Source organism: Epinephelus fuscoguttatus, linkage group LG8 (genome assembly GCF_011397635.1).
Source record: "Epinephelus fuscoguttatus linkage group LG8, E.fuscoguttatus.final_Chr_v1".
In the NCBI taxonomy this organism is placed as follows: Eukaryota; Metazoa; Chordata; class Actinopteri; order Perciformes; family Serranidae; genus Epinephelus; species Epinephelus fuscoguttatus.
The window spans coordinates 16,267,788-16,281,467 of NC_064759.1; the positions used below are offsets into that span (position 1 = coordinate 16,267,788).

Here is a 13,680-nt window from a genome sequence, read left to right on the forward strand (position 1 = left end):
GGCTCGTTTTCATGCAGCAGCAGCTTGAAACTCTGACTCCTAACTTTTAGTGCAGGTGAGAAAGGTCTTTCATTAGCTCACTTTCACTAAAAAGTGAAACGCCTCTCCTTTCATTCCAGGCAAATTATACAGAGCAAAAAGAGCTGAGAACAGTTAAACGTCATGTACTGACATGTATGAAGCGTCAAGCCCTGGGAACCGAAACAGTGCTCCAGTTGCTGTCAGTCATAAACCAGTTTCCCAAAAGAACTTCTAATACGCTCTTTTTTCCTGTTTTTCCTTTGTGTGCAGAGAGTCCTTTCTCCGTCACTCTTTGATTCACACGATGCAGCTAATGAACAGCCGACTCAGTGTGGATCCCGCTGGTTGCTAGAGGTGCTAACAAGGCCTCTGCTTGGTGGGATTTTTTTGGTGTTGCTCTCTCTGTTCTTTGTCACATTTTAGCTGTCACAGAACATTTTGTTTTCTAGTTCACTCTGTGGTACAAGCAGTCCACCTCCTGCGTTGTTACTGTTTGTGTATCTGATCAGGCTTATTTCCTTTTGATAGCCTCTGTAGATGCCATAATATTGGAGCACAATGATACAGCTATAATCGAAAAAAAAAAAGATCCAGACTAAATACTGTGTTTGTACTGCAGGCTTGTAGCTACACATTTTGGATCTACCTGGGTGTGGCTTTTTAATTTGTGGCTCCACAGAAGCCAAACCTGCGAACGTCACCTTTTTTTCAACAAGCTTTTAATTGGCACAAAGGTTGCACAAATCAGCTGCCAAAAATGAACATTACTAGAACAAAGACAACATAACAGCAACACTGCTCCTAGAGCACTGGAACATTGTGGGGCAGATTGCAGAAGAGTTTGAACTATATTCTTCTGAAAGCCAATTGGACACAATGAGCTAGTTTGTTAGCACTAGAACCCGGTGCTTTATGCATTATGGTGGACCAACATTAAGCCTGTTGAAATTTAATAGGGAAAGACCGGGAACTAGCTTGTGACTGGAACTGCATTTTTGTGAGCGTATTTGAGAATTTAAGGAATCTGATGAAGATGTATTGACTTACATTTGTTTTTTATATCACATAGTCATTTTGATTGGAATTCCTTAAATATGTTTATTAAAGATTTGAACATTTTACAGCTGAAAAATAACTTAGTCAGCACTTTCTGATCAGCTACATAATGGAAACACTTTTTCTAAGTTACAATCTTTGGCATTCCTTTTTATTATGTATATAGCTGCAATGAGCTAATGTCAGCTGATATATTCTGCTGCCTGATTGTTCTAGCTCTAACAGGTACTACTGAACAGCATCTGAATACAATGAATACATACAATATGACAGATACAGCCCCCTCCCGCCTGCCTGTAGGCACAGATGATTGCCCACCCTGATCAGACTGTTAAATAACCAGAATTTTGGTGTGGAGCTCCCCAGTCCTTTTACAGGGTTTGTGGTCTTGCTTATATGCAAATATTCATGGGCAAATTCATAAAAGGATTGTCCGGATTTTGCGGCCACTCTACCGGCACTAATAAGAGCTAATAAGACGAAAAGAAACCATGTAATTTCCAAGCACCTGCAAAAAGTGAAATGCACCCTCAACTATGCTGCAAAGCAAATAGCATCTCAGCATTCCTTTGCATGTATTTGGGTTATACTGTCTGGCATATATTTGGCACAGAATCTGCCCTTTTCTTTGCAAATGAGCCCCAATGGAAAAACAGTCCATTTCACAAAGATCAGCACTAATTGTCACACACAGTTACAGTTAAATTATTAGCGTCTTCAGGGTTAGTGGTAACTGAAGTACACTGACAGAATGGGATATTAAATCTCAAATACGGTTTCTCTCTGTCACGTCTAAAGTTTATGGGCATTCAGTCAGGATCTGTGGCTTGCTGTTTGAAAAATCCTTTTTCTCCCTGCTGTTATTCAGCTTACTGTGTTCTTGGTGTAAAGGCAACATTTATACTTTGCCACATGGATAATTGCAATTCAATCAGGAGAAACGCGTTATGAGAAAATTAATATTTAAGTATGAGAAATGTGAAAAGTTTTTGCCGATTAGACCCCTTTGCGATGTCATATATTCCAGGAGGGTGGTAAAGACGCAGTAGATGAGGGAACCTCCCCGCATGGAGTGTAGATGTTGGCGGTGTTAATGGTGGTGATGGGATGAGATGAAGAGGGAGCTGAGGATCTGGATGTGATGAGGAGTGGGCTTTTGATGAGCTGGTCCTGGGCTCTGATAAGGTGACTGGAGGTGAATGGAGTGGAGGAGGACGCAACAATTTTGCCTAAAATAACAGCTGACAGGAGCTAAGAGGGGAACAGATTTCAAATTGGCAGTAGCAACATGAATGGCTGAAAGAGATGGTGGCAAATTTTGATTGGCTAACAAGGCGAAGGAACACCTGTAGTCAGCTGAATGGAGGAAGCGGTGGGAGTGGGATGGAGATGAATATAGCATAAAGAAAGTCTTTTTGATAGAACTTATGCTCAGCTTCATTTCGATGCAATATTTTGAGAATCAGACCTTGAGACAGGGCTGACAGCAGTTGTGAGTGATGCAGATTCATGATGCAGTAAGTGGCCACAATCCAGTTTTGGGAATTCCAATTTCTGTGTTTTATACATTTCAATGTGTGTGAAACTTCTCTAGATGTGTGCCACTTCCACAAATCAAGTTTCTACCATCATGTTACTTGACCACCCATACGCACAAAAAAAAAGGAAAGCCAAAAGAAAAATTGTTTCTGGCTACAAGCTTGGTGTAATGCTTTGTCCCTACACTTACAAATAGGTTTGTGCGGCTGCTGTTGATGAAGGCATTCTTCATTTGCCAGACCAACCTGTGGTAATCAGTCACCATTTGTCTCTGTCTGCCATGCAGATATGCTGAGCAGTGCTGCAACTGGTATGGACTGAGGGGCTAAGTGGACTTTCTTCCAAGTATAAAGCAGGCAGTGAAAAGGGAGAAGATGGAAGTTGCACTCTTTAGTTATGATTGATTTCAGCTTTGTGTAGCTGCATGCTAATGAACCCAACTTTATTACATTCATTTTTTATCTGTTTTTGCCCGACCCTTGAGCCTCGGCTCATGAGCCCCTGTGCTAAACTAACACCGGTGTTTGCTCATGAATTAATTTTGTTATGAGCTTTGTTTTTGCACTGTACTGCCCTGCTTCGTCTGTGCAACCAGAAAGATGTGTTTTGAATTGGGATTTTTTTCGGGTGAAAGCTGAGCCGTCTCAGTGACTCATATGATGTTCGGTACAACTTAACTATTCCTGGAAACACGTTTTTCTCTTACAATCCCCTTGCCATGCTTCCTTCAGTGTTTCATCGTGATTCACTGCCTCTTTCAGTCATCCTTTAGTCACATGCTGTTACACTTTCTCCTTTTCTTGTTGCTGCTTTTTAATTTGTTTTTTTCTGACTCGGCCACCATTGCTGCCTTCTCCTTCAGCTCTCATTACCCTGTTTAAGTGACTCATCCATTCTTCCCTCCTGTTTCCTCAACCTTTGGTAAAACTCAGTAAAATCAAATTCCACAGTGGTGACTGGCACTTCCATGTATAGATGAATATTGTGACACACAGCTGTACAATGTGATGACCAATGTATGACCAGCACTATGATCAACAGCAGGGCATATCACCAGCTTCCTGACATATCATGGATCATCTGTACATGTCAGTGTAGGTAATTATTAGAAGTGCACCGCCTCTTTTTTCAGTTTTAAGAGCAAATGTCCCCCAGCCTCCATCTTTACAGCCTAAGGTGGAGTAGGAAATATAACCCTGAGTGATATTTTGATACCTAACCAAAGTCAGCTGAAGGAAATTCTTTCAAGATGAAAAAAGGAACCCCACATGCAACCAAACAACTTACGCCTGCCCTTGGAGTGGGTCTTCAGTAGAAAACAAGGAAACAGGGGCCCCTGCAGGGATCATTCACACCGTCCCTGAGTCACACAGAAACAAGTCTGTTTACAGGAAAGCCATCAAATGACCTTGTTTCAGTGGCTGGCACAGTCTCACTCTTCAAAGTGTTGTGAAGTTTGAAGATTAATTCTGGCTTCCTTCTCTCTAGGACTCAGAGGGTAGTGGTGCGTACGACCTCACCAGCGTCCTCACACACTGATGGAAATCCAAAACAAAGAGCTTGCTACTTTCCGTCTCCCACTGGCCATTAGTCATGTCTAACTGAGGCAGCGTGTTACTCTATCTTGCTGTGATTGGAGACTTCACACAAAGAGGTCTGTGTGTGGACAAGAAAGACAATACAGTTCGGAGAAGAGTAGTAGTAGAAGAAACAACGCTTAAAAGTTTTAACATGCCTACAGAGCATATCCTTTATGTCACTGCTGACTATTTTCCAAATGATACAGTACATTTTAGACACATTAAGTACCTTTTATGCAGCAGTCGGTTTCACCCAAGCAGCAACCTCCGCAGCTAAAACATGCTTATAATCCATTATTTTGTCAGCATTATGTTATCATCATGCAGATGAGAGCAGGGTATGTTTCAACAAGACTTAACAGCTTCCAGCCATGCTAGCGGCTCTGTCAGGCTGTATAATACTGCTATGATTGGCACGCTAACATGCTCAAAGTGACAAGGTCACCATACTGTTTAAGTTTACCATGTTCACCAACTAAGTTTATCATATTGTAGCTGAATTAGTGAAGTGGTTGGTGGACCTTTTCTTCTATTCATAGTTCATCAATGGCATGTATTATGTTAATTGTGTGAAGAGGGAGCTGAGCTGGAAGGCGAAGCTTTTGATTTAATGGTCCATCTACATCCCAACCCTCACCTAGTTCAGAGTAGAGCCGCGTCGAAAGGGGTCAGTTGAGGTGGTTCGAACATCTGATCACAATGCCTCCTGGACACCCCCCGTTGGAGGTGTTTCGGACACGTCCCACTGGTAGAAGGCCCCAGGGCAGACCCAGAACATGCTGGAGAGATTACATATCTCATCTGGCCTGGTAACGCCTTTGGGCCCCTGGGGAGAAGCTGGAAAGCGTTGCTGGAGAGAGGGACGTCTGGGGTGCTTTGCTTGGCCTGCTGCCCCTGTGACCCGGTCCCTGATAAGCGGATGAAAATGGATGGGTGGATGGATGTATTATTTCCACTTCTTCTTACTCACCATTGGTTTAGGCATCTCACAACAGAACAGCACTGTTGAATTTCAGCCTTCATGCACATTTTATCAGCCTGACATTGTTGAAACAGAGCAGCTAATATTGCAGTTGCGAGAGCAACAAGTTTTATGTATAAGCCTTTATTGCATGTAATGTAACAAGCTGTCGTCAACTTGAATAATGTTCCCTTCACCTGTTCACTCTCCTGTGCTCCGCTCCATGGCCGCCCCTTCAAGGCAGTGGTGAGGAAACCCTACTCACCTTAGCTAACCTGCATCCAATACGCTCATGCTCTGCAGTTATCTGAAGGGACTATGATAACACTGGCACCCTCATTGCATCGAGGGTTTCCCAGGCAACGACACAGAGGTTGGCTCATGTTTCAAAACAGGCCATCCCAAACACAAGTTATTTCTGAATGAATGGATGTTTGGCTTTTTTTTTTTTTTTTCATTAAAAATTGAGTTTTTTCTTTGGCCTGTCTGGTTGGCATGGTAGCCTGTCAGGCCTCTAGGCGAAACACTAGTCAGATAACCAAAGTCAGTATAATTTATCCTCTGGGGACCATACATGTCTTTACAGAATTTCACAGCAGTCCACCCAAAGGTATAAGTTTTGTTTCAATACATCTCTTTTAGACACCAATTTGTACCTTTTTTGCATTAATTTATGGTGTCTTTAATTTGTCAAAATAAAAGTCCTCTGCTACTTTCACACTTTTATCGGAAGGGACAAATCCACATGTTAAATATTAACAAAAATATTGAGGGGGACGTGCCCCCTGTGTCCCCCCTGAAATCTACACCCATGAGTCCATCTAATAGTAGTTTAGATATCAAGACAAAGGGTTACTGAATGACTGATCGACACTGCCATCCCTCTCCAGCAACTCTCAACCAACATAGTGAGTTTGGCTGCTCGGCGTTTAAATGATTTGAATTCAAAACTGAATAATAACCAATCATTGTGAAAAGCATATTGTAAGTTTGCTGGTTTCTGGCTTTTGACATATTGCTGTTCAGCAGCTCTCTCCAGTCTCGGATGTTGATTATGCAACTGTAACAGAAAAATGTGGGCTAAGTAACGGCTGTGATTGATTACCTCTCTTAGGTTTCGAGTCTCTGGAAGTTGATTTTATACTCTACTGACACAATCTTAAACTAATGGCTGTCTGGAACGTGTAAATCACAAAAAGCCAATAAGTTATGATGTTCTCAGCAGTGATGTAAAGCATACACAATTTGTAGTTAATGGGCTAAAACATGCAAAACCACCTGAATAATCCTTGAGGTCACTGCTGACATTTGGATTGGCTTCATTATACAACTGGAAAGATTAATGAATGCAAACATTCGGTTCCAATGTGAGGGACTCTCTAGAAAAGATGCTAACCATTGCCAAGGCGGTCCTGCCAGCTTTTCACTGAAGCAATCTAATTATAGAGACTCTGGCAAACTATCTTTAATGATGCAATGGCTGCTAACTAAAAACGTTCTCCTGTGTCTCTCTCTGCTCTCGACTCTGCCTCTCTCTTGTCAGTTGTGTTTTGTTGTGCGGGACAGAAACAGCAGCTGCTCATATTCATTAGTGCTGCATATGGATTAGCCGAAACAAAATGTGAGAGTGTAGATTGGGCTCCACACTGTGCTGCCTCCTTCAGAACACAGCAGGTCCTTCTGCCTCACTCTGAGCACTAACCACAGCTGTTCAACACCACTTGACTTTTCCAACAACAATGTTCTCAGATGGCTGTGGCCACTTTTGTTACTGCTCACCATGAGCATTTGTCTTCTCCTGTTTTATGAAGTCTCCATCTTTCTGTGGTGTGTTGGATAAAAGGTTGTTTCCCCCCTTTCATTGAAAAAACAATGATGAGACACTGTTGACAATAATGTTTGTTGTTATCATGGTGGTTGTTATGGTGATTTGTGGCCCCAGTCATTCAATTCTCAGCTCTGATTTTGCACACGCAGCTTAGTCCAGTAAGCCCCATATTTCAGCTTTTTGTCATCTGGCATACTTGCACACATACTTACTCATCTGGACGACTTGGGTGTTTTTTCTGCAAAGAAAAAACGATGTCAGACTCCTTTTCTCTCCCCACTCGGAACACATGCACCGTGTATCGGTTGCGTTGTGTCTCCCATTCAGGACAGCTGCACTGGCTGGCTATCCCCTCTCTGTGCCCACATACGCGCCCCACGGACCCATGCAAACACACACCACACGAGGCCATAAGTCACCCTCTCTACACCACCTCCCAAACACACACACGTACCCATGTCATCGCTGCTCTTGTTCCACCGTCTCCGCCCTGTTGTGGCTGAGCTAACTCCACTATTCACTCTGTTTCCATACATTCCCCCTCCCTGACTCCCTCGACGACTCCCCCTCCCTCCTATCTTCTGTCACTACAGCTGTGTGTCAGCTGTCGGCCTGTCCCAGTCTAGTCAGAGATGAAGCCGAAACACAGAGGGTCTACAGGGAAGACAGCCTGGCCTGTCTGTTTCTCCCAGCTGTCACTCCTACTTCAGACTTCCACTTATCACAAGGTTTCTTTCCTCTCTCTTGCTTCACCACTGGAAGTCTTCTTCAAACACGTCTTAAATATAAAATATACACGAGGGATGAAGCAATGAAATGTGCTTATTTTCGCTGTATGATTCACATATTCAACATCACATATATAGTCGTTTTAAAAACATTGTAGGTCTACTCTCAGTTGCCAGTGTATTACTGTGTTACATTATACTGAGGTGTTCCTAAGATTTGTCTCCACCTCATTAATATGAGGGCAGTCTAAGTATTAGAAACACCTCTCTGTACAATGCAATATAAACTACATCTTCCAAATTGATCATAAAGTTGAATCAACACCTCTCTTCAACTGTTTAAACAAAAACTGAATAGTATAGCTCTCATGAAAAGATATTGTATGACTGTTGTTTTAGGACCCTGACACACCAAGCCGACGTTCATCCATTGGTTGGTGTCGGCCTGTCTGTCAGTAAGCGTCTGTTGCCCTAGTTTTTGCAGTGTTTCACATACTGTTGGTACTTGTTGGCCCTTGTCGCCTGTTTTTTGGCCAATTCAGAATATTGAATCAGTGTCTGAGCCGGTGGAGCCCGTTGGTAAATGAAATCTGTCTGAGAAACAGAAGAAATCAAACAAACAACTAAAGTCAAGAGGGCATGAGATCGAAACAAACTTGTTATATAAGGTAAGATTATGTTTTGGCCATTGAGATCTTTAGTTGAAACAGTTTGTAATTGTTTCTGTCATTGTTCACTAGCATACGATAAATTTCATTTGTTATTTCAACATCGGGTTGCGTTGTTAATGTGCAAACTGGCTAACTAGCTTCAGTCTTCTGGTTCCGCATTTTGAATAATGAATACAGACTACCACTGTCTGCTGGTATTGAGAGTTATTCCCTCTCACACAGGCTCAGAACGTACATGCTAGTCAGCCATTGGCTGTAGTCTTTGTGGTGTGTTCAAGTGCAACTGTTTGGCCAAGATGCAGGCAGCTGTAGGTGACCATAGACTGTATAAACTAATGGACGTAGCTACCCAGTGGTTTGTGGACCGCTGTTTTGAAGCCAGCTTGATTTTTTGGAGCCAGAAGTCACCATATTTGTATAAGAGTGTGGAGTTGTGGTGGAACAAGGGGTGGATCTGATTTATAGATTGTACTGACACAAGCGGCCCTGCCCTTGAATATACGTAACTTTAAGCGTTAATAACCTTTAAACAGGTGAGTTATAAAAAAAAGTCACCCTTGGACAGTTTTCATAAATGCTGAAATTAGCTATAGAGACCAACACTGTTTTTTTGCATCAGGCTTGGCACTTCTACATTAGCTTCATTTTTCAGTCTTGGAGGATGACGCTTTGAGGCAATGCAACATCTGCCTTTCTCGCTACTAGTCCTTAATGTCAATTTGGTGTGTCTGGGCTTTTAGACTGCATTTGGCTAGATGTACCTAATAAACTGGTAACTGAGGTGTTTTTAAGCTTTCAAGAACTCACGCAACAACACATATAAATTGTCCGTGATATGACATCGTGAGCAACTCATTTACCTTGCACTATGCAAGCAAAGACTTTATTTGCGTCCCCATTAACGCAAAATATTTTGACATTTGTCATCTCTCACTTAGTGGCTTTCATTTCTCCAATCTTACAGCTTCATCTGTTTGTTAGTTATTCCAAACAAGCATCTCCGACCGGGTGGTCCACATATGCTCCGCAATATTAAGGGAAAGTGGGTTTGAAATCAGTTTCAAATACAAGAGGAATAAAAATTCTGTGGGAGTAAATGGGGCCGGCTAATTATACCATCTTCAATTACCAAGCTGCTTGTACCCTTTCTGAAGAAAGTATTATTGTATCACGGCATTCTGCTGCCAGAGAGAAAAACAAATTAGTGTGTGAAAGTGGCCTTTGTTATATGGCTTTGTGCGTGCTCCTCTGGGGTTTGGGCCATTGCCTGAGCTCAGAATGCAAAACGCAGAGAAACAAACGACTGCGAGACATGCTGCGTGCTTTAGACTGTGAGGATTTGATCGAGGGAGTTGGGTTATCGACAGTGATGGTGAGCCTGTGAACTCAGCAGCCTCAGGCTAGAGCTGTATGTGTGCATGCGTAATGTATGTGGGCGTGAAAATATAAATATTTCATTTTAATATGTGGTTTCATGGTGTTTGGTGCAGTTTCAACAAGACAAGAATCCTAAAGTGGATGTAATTACAATTTTTTTTTTCTACGACAGGTATGCCTGTGGACATCAGTGTGTCCCCGGACAGGTAACCAGGTGTGTTGCTGCCGTCATGGCCTTGCCAAACCTGCGGCTGTTTCCTGTCACTGTGATCACAGTCCTGTTGGCGCTGGTGTCGTCTTCAGGAGACCATGAGTGGCACTTTAACCCAGGTAGGATGACGTGTACACACATAAAACAAAGAGACATCTAAATTGGTGATGGTTAAATTGCTCCCCACACTCTGGGTTTTTGTTTTTTTGACGGTTGTTTTCCCCCTCAAAAAATCGGCTGCACTTGAAACAGCTTGGCAGTTGGCACATTTCAAGGTTGTTTTTTATTCCCACAACCTCAGACATGATTGCATTTCCAAGCCCTCACCCTCCTCTTCCCCTCTCCTCCTCATGTGCACGGGTGCAGCAATCGTCCTTCCTGCTGCTCTGACATTCTCCTCACATTCTCAGATCAGTAAGGCTCATTCTCTGTCCGCTATCAACAGGCTATCCTCTGTCCTCTCCCTGTCTGCCAGCCAGTCGTGTGTAATAGGAGAATCAGATAGCTAGGCGCCCCCCCACCCCCCCACCCCCCCTCCCCCTGTCCCCCCCGCAGCTTGTCAAGACCGCTAATGCACAGGCAGCTCATGAAAGTGTCAGTCAAAATGTCGGGCAAAGGAGTGCATGAGGGGTTAGTGAATGAGAGCCAACTCAGGTGTAACCAGAGGAGACTGTTTGCAGTGCAATCGACCTTCTGACTGCAACAGCTAGAATGTGAATGAGACTAAGGCTGTAGAGTATTGATTATTATTTTAATTATGTGTCAATTATTTTTTTATTCATCGCTTAGTCTAAAAAAAGTCCATACATTTGAGAAACTGGATCCATCGTATGGTTTGAATTTTTGCTTTATAAATGACTCAAATGATTAATAGATTGTGTTCATTAGAGCTGAAACAATGAGTTCAATAACCAAAGTCAAAACATCGATACACATCATCATCTTTAAATTATGCCTTTAATTTGAAAGCCCCATGGCATGTCTGTCACCATTTCTGTCCAAGCACACCTCCTTCCTAAACAGACACAAATACTTTTGAAATTGGTGAAACCTGATGAGAGAAAACAGAGAAAAGGGGCTGTGGCATTTGCATAAACATAATGCAAGCTTGGCCCTTTTAACACAGGAAACAATATGGCAGCCAGCAGGTAACAAACAATCTCTAATTACAGTTAAACGGTAAGCTAAAATATGTTTCTCAAAGCATTCGAGGCACTTTTGCACCCACTTCCTGTTCACAAATTCTCGTATTACAGCCAATCAGTGCGTTAAGATATGTTTCTGAAGATATTTTAGGTGAGAAAAGGACAATAACAGAAGCTTGGTTCATATTTGCTCAGCGCAAACTGGTTTTACCATTTGATCTGAGTTTGATTTGCATTTTAGAGACAGAGAGAAAGCCGTCTCTCTCTGTCTCACCGGCTTTGTTGTCTTTGTGTCTGTAGTGGCAGGCATACAAAAATGTGGAACTACAATCTGGCATGCTAGCAGCGTAGCTGTTGTGATGGCGATATTGTCTGTTGAACGTCTAACTGATTTATCGAGAAATCATGTTGCAGTAAATGAATCCAGGGTTTGTAGCTAGATTGATGGAAAAGCGGGAGATGGATGAACAGACTGTGTCACAACAACACGCAGACACAAACACATGCTTTGTTCTGTTGAAACAACAGAATCAATCTTGATGGTGTGAGCAGGAAGGTTAAGTGCGTGGGCTAAAGTTTTATGAAAGATGACAAGAAGAGAAAGTGAAAGCAGAGGACACGGAGATGGAGAGGTGGGATGATTGCAGATAGTGGGGTGCTGAGTGACGATGTGTGATGATGGTGATGTAATAAAATGGGCACCTGTCTGCAGTGCCTGGATGAAGTGTGTGTGTGTGTGTGTGTGTGTGTGTGTCTGCTGCACTCGTTGGGGTTTTTAGGGTTTGTCATTCAGCCCAACATTCCTGTCCGCTGACTCAATGACAGAAACTGAGTTAGACGCCCACCCCACCCCCGCCTCTTTCTGTCACCCTCAGCCTCCGTTTCATATCACTGTCAGTACCCCTTTCCACTCTATCACTACTCGAACCCTCCCTCAACCTCATACCCCCACCCCCTCCACCCTCTCCTCCAGATGACTGACTTCAGAGCGGATAGCTGGGTCGTTGGGTAATCCCTGCCTGGGACCATGCTATCTGGATCATTTGATAATGCTGCCGCTGGATGGGAGTCAGCGCAGATATCTGAGACCTGCCTGTGTTCTTTCATTCGCCCTTGGTTTCTCCCTCTCTTTTGTTCTCCTCTTGCAAATCCCCTAGCAGTGGTAACAGGAATGGGGACTGCGAAGGATCGCTGGAGCCCCGAGGAGGTGGCTTTGTGTGGGATGGGGAACCAGTCGGAAAGACAAGGAAAAAAGAAATAGGAAAGGTGTAGTCTCAGAGAAGACAGGTCACAATGTCTCACAGGGGCCACTGGCTACGCTACTTTACGAATTAATTTTAATGACTGTCTTTGATGCTGTCACTTTTGACAGGACAGAGGGGATTTGCAGGAACAAGTGATGCAAAATACTGCCATTAGGTTTTACATGAACTCATTAGTACAGACTCTACTCTGAGAGGCTAAGAGCAGACAGGACCAATTTATCATAGAGTTTGGTATTTTTTCCTCCCTCCTCTGTGTGTCTGTGTGGCTTATGAAGCATGAAGTCCGGAAGTTTTCCCAGAGATGACATAACAACATTATGGTCCGTGACCAATGATGGCTGCTGACACTCTAATGGAAATATTAAGTTTCCCTTGGACATGTGCTCCATACAGATGAGAATGTTGCTCATGTCTCCCTCTCTCCCACTTCCTCTTTATCTCTCTTTCTCTCCTGTCTCTTTCCCTCAATCTTCTCCCTGCAGCTCAGTGTCGTTACGCCCTGGGGATGGAGGATGGCACCATCCCAGACTCTGACATCACTGCCTCCAGCGCCTGGTCAGATTCCACTGAGGCCAAACATGGAAGGTGGGGAATGTGTGAGTGTGTCTGTGGCGTAGAAGGTTACTAATGACATTACTCTCACCACATGAATCAAGTGGCTTTCCCGTAGTCTTCCTGTTCCTTACAGTCTAAAAACTGTAAATCTGCTCAAAGAGTAACTTAACACCAGGCTGATAACCGCTGTTCTGTTGCACCTGTAACCATACCCAACAGTGATGTCGTGAGGCACTGACACACCCTGGAGTACACATGTACGTCACAGCAGCAAATAAAGAAATTAAACCAAACCAACCATTTTCAGCTGATGATAACTTGATAGACTTTTGTTTTGTTATATTTAAGATGATATCTAATTGAGAGAACAATAGCATTTTTTGAATGCATGTCGTTTAGGAAATAATTTTTCCTGCCATTTGTGGCAGTAATTCATTTCTTGTTCTGAGATTATGCAGTGCAGCTTTTTCAAGTCAGTTTGCAATTAAAGTCTGGGTACAGCAAAATATACATGTGTCATGGGTTTGTCACACCACAGAAAAATGTGTCATCAACCACCCAGCCAAATTTGAATGATTAAAAAAATCCAAAGTATATAAAATTAGGTTTTAAAAAACATGTAAATCGTGTCCACTGAAGAAGCTGAAATGAAGAACTAGCCGCTGTGATGTGACATAATCTTGTTAGCAGCTGATGACATAGCACAAAGCACATCTACACAGACGAGCTGAAGAATGAGCCAC

General features: G+C 43.0%; 1 protein-coding gene across 4 annotated transcripts in view; it reads left to right on the forward strand.

Annotated features, from left to right (window-relative positions):
• Window positions 1–13,680, forward strand: part of ddr1 (discoidin domain receptor tyrosine kinase 1) — a 53,811-nt gene that overhangs the window by 6,423 nt on the left and 33,708 nt on the right. For all 4 annotated transcript variants that reach the window (XM_049583581.1, XM_049583582.1, XM_049583585.1 and 1 more), the window contains 2 exons: window positions 9,934–10,091; window positions 12,865–12,967. In XM_049583581.1, the coding sequence (XP_049439538.1) occupies window positions 9,992–10,091; window positions 12,865–12,967 (203 nt within the window). In that variant the 5' untranslated portion in view covers window positions 9,934–9,991. The remainder of the gene's footprint in view (window positions 1–9,933; window positions 10,092–12,864; window positions 12,968–13,680) is intronic.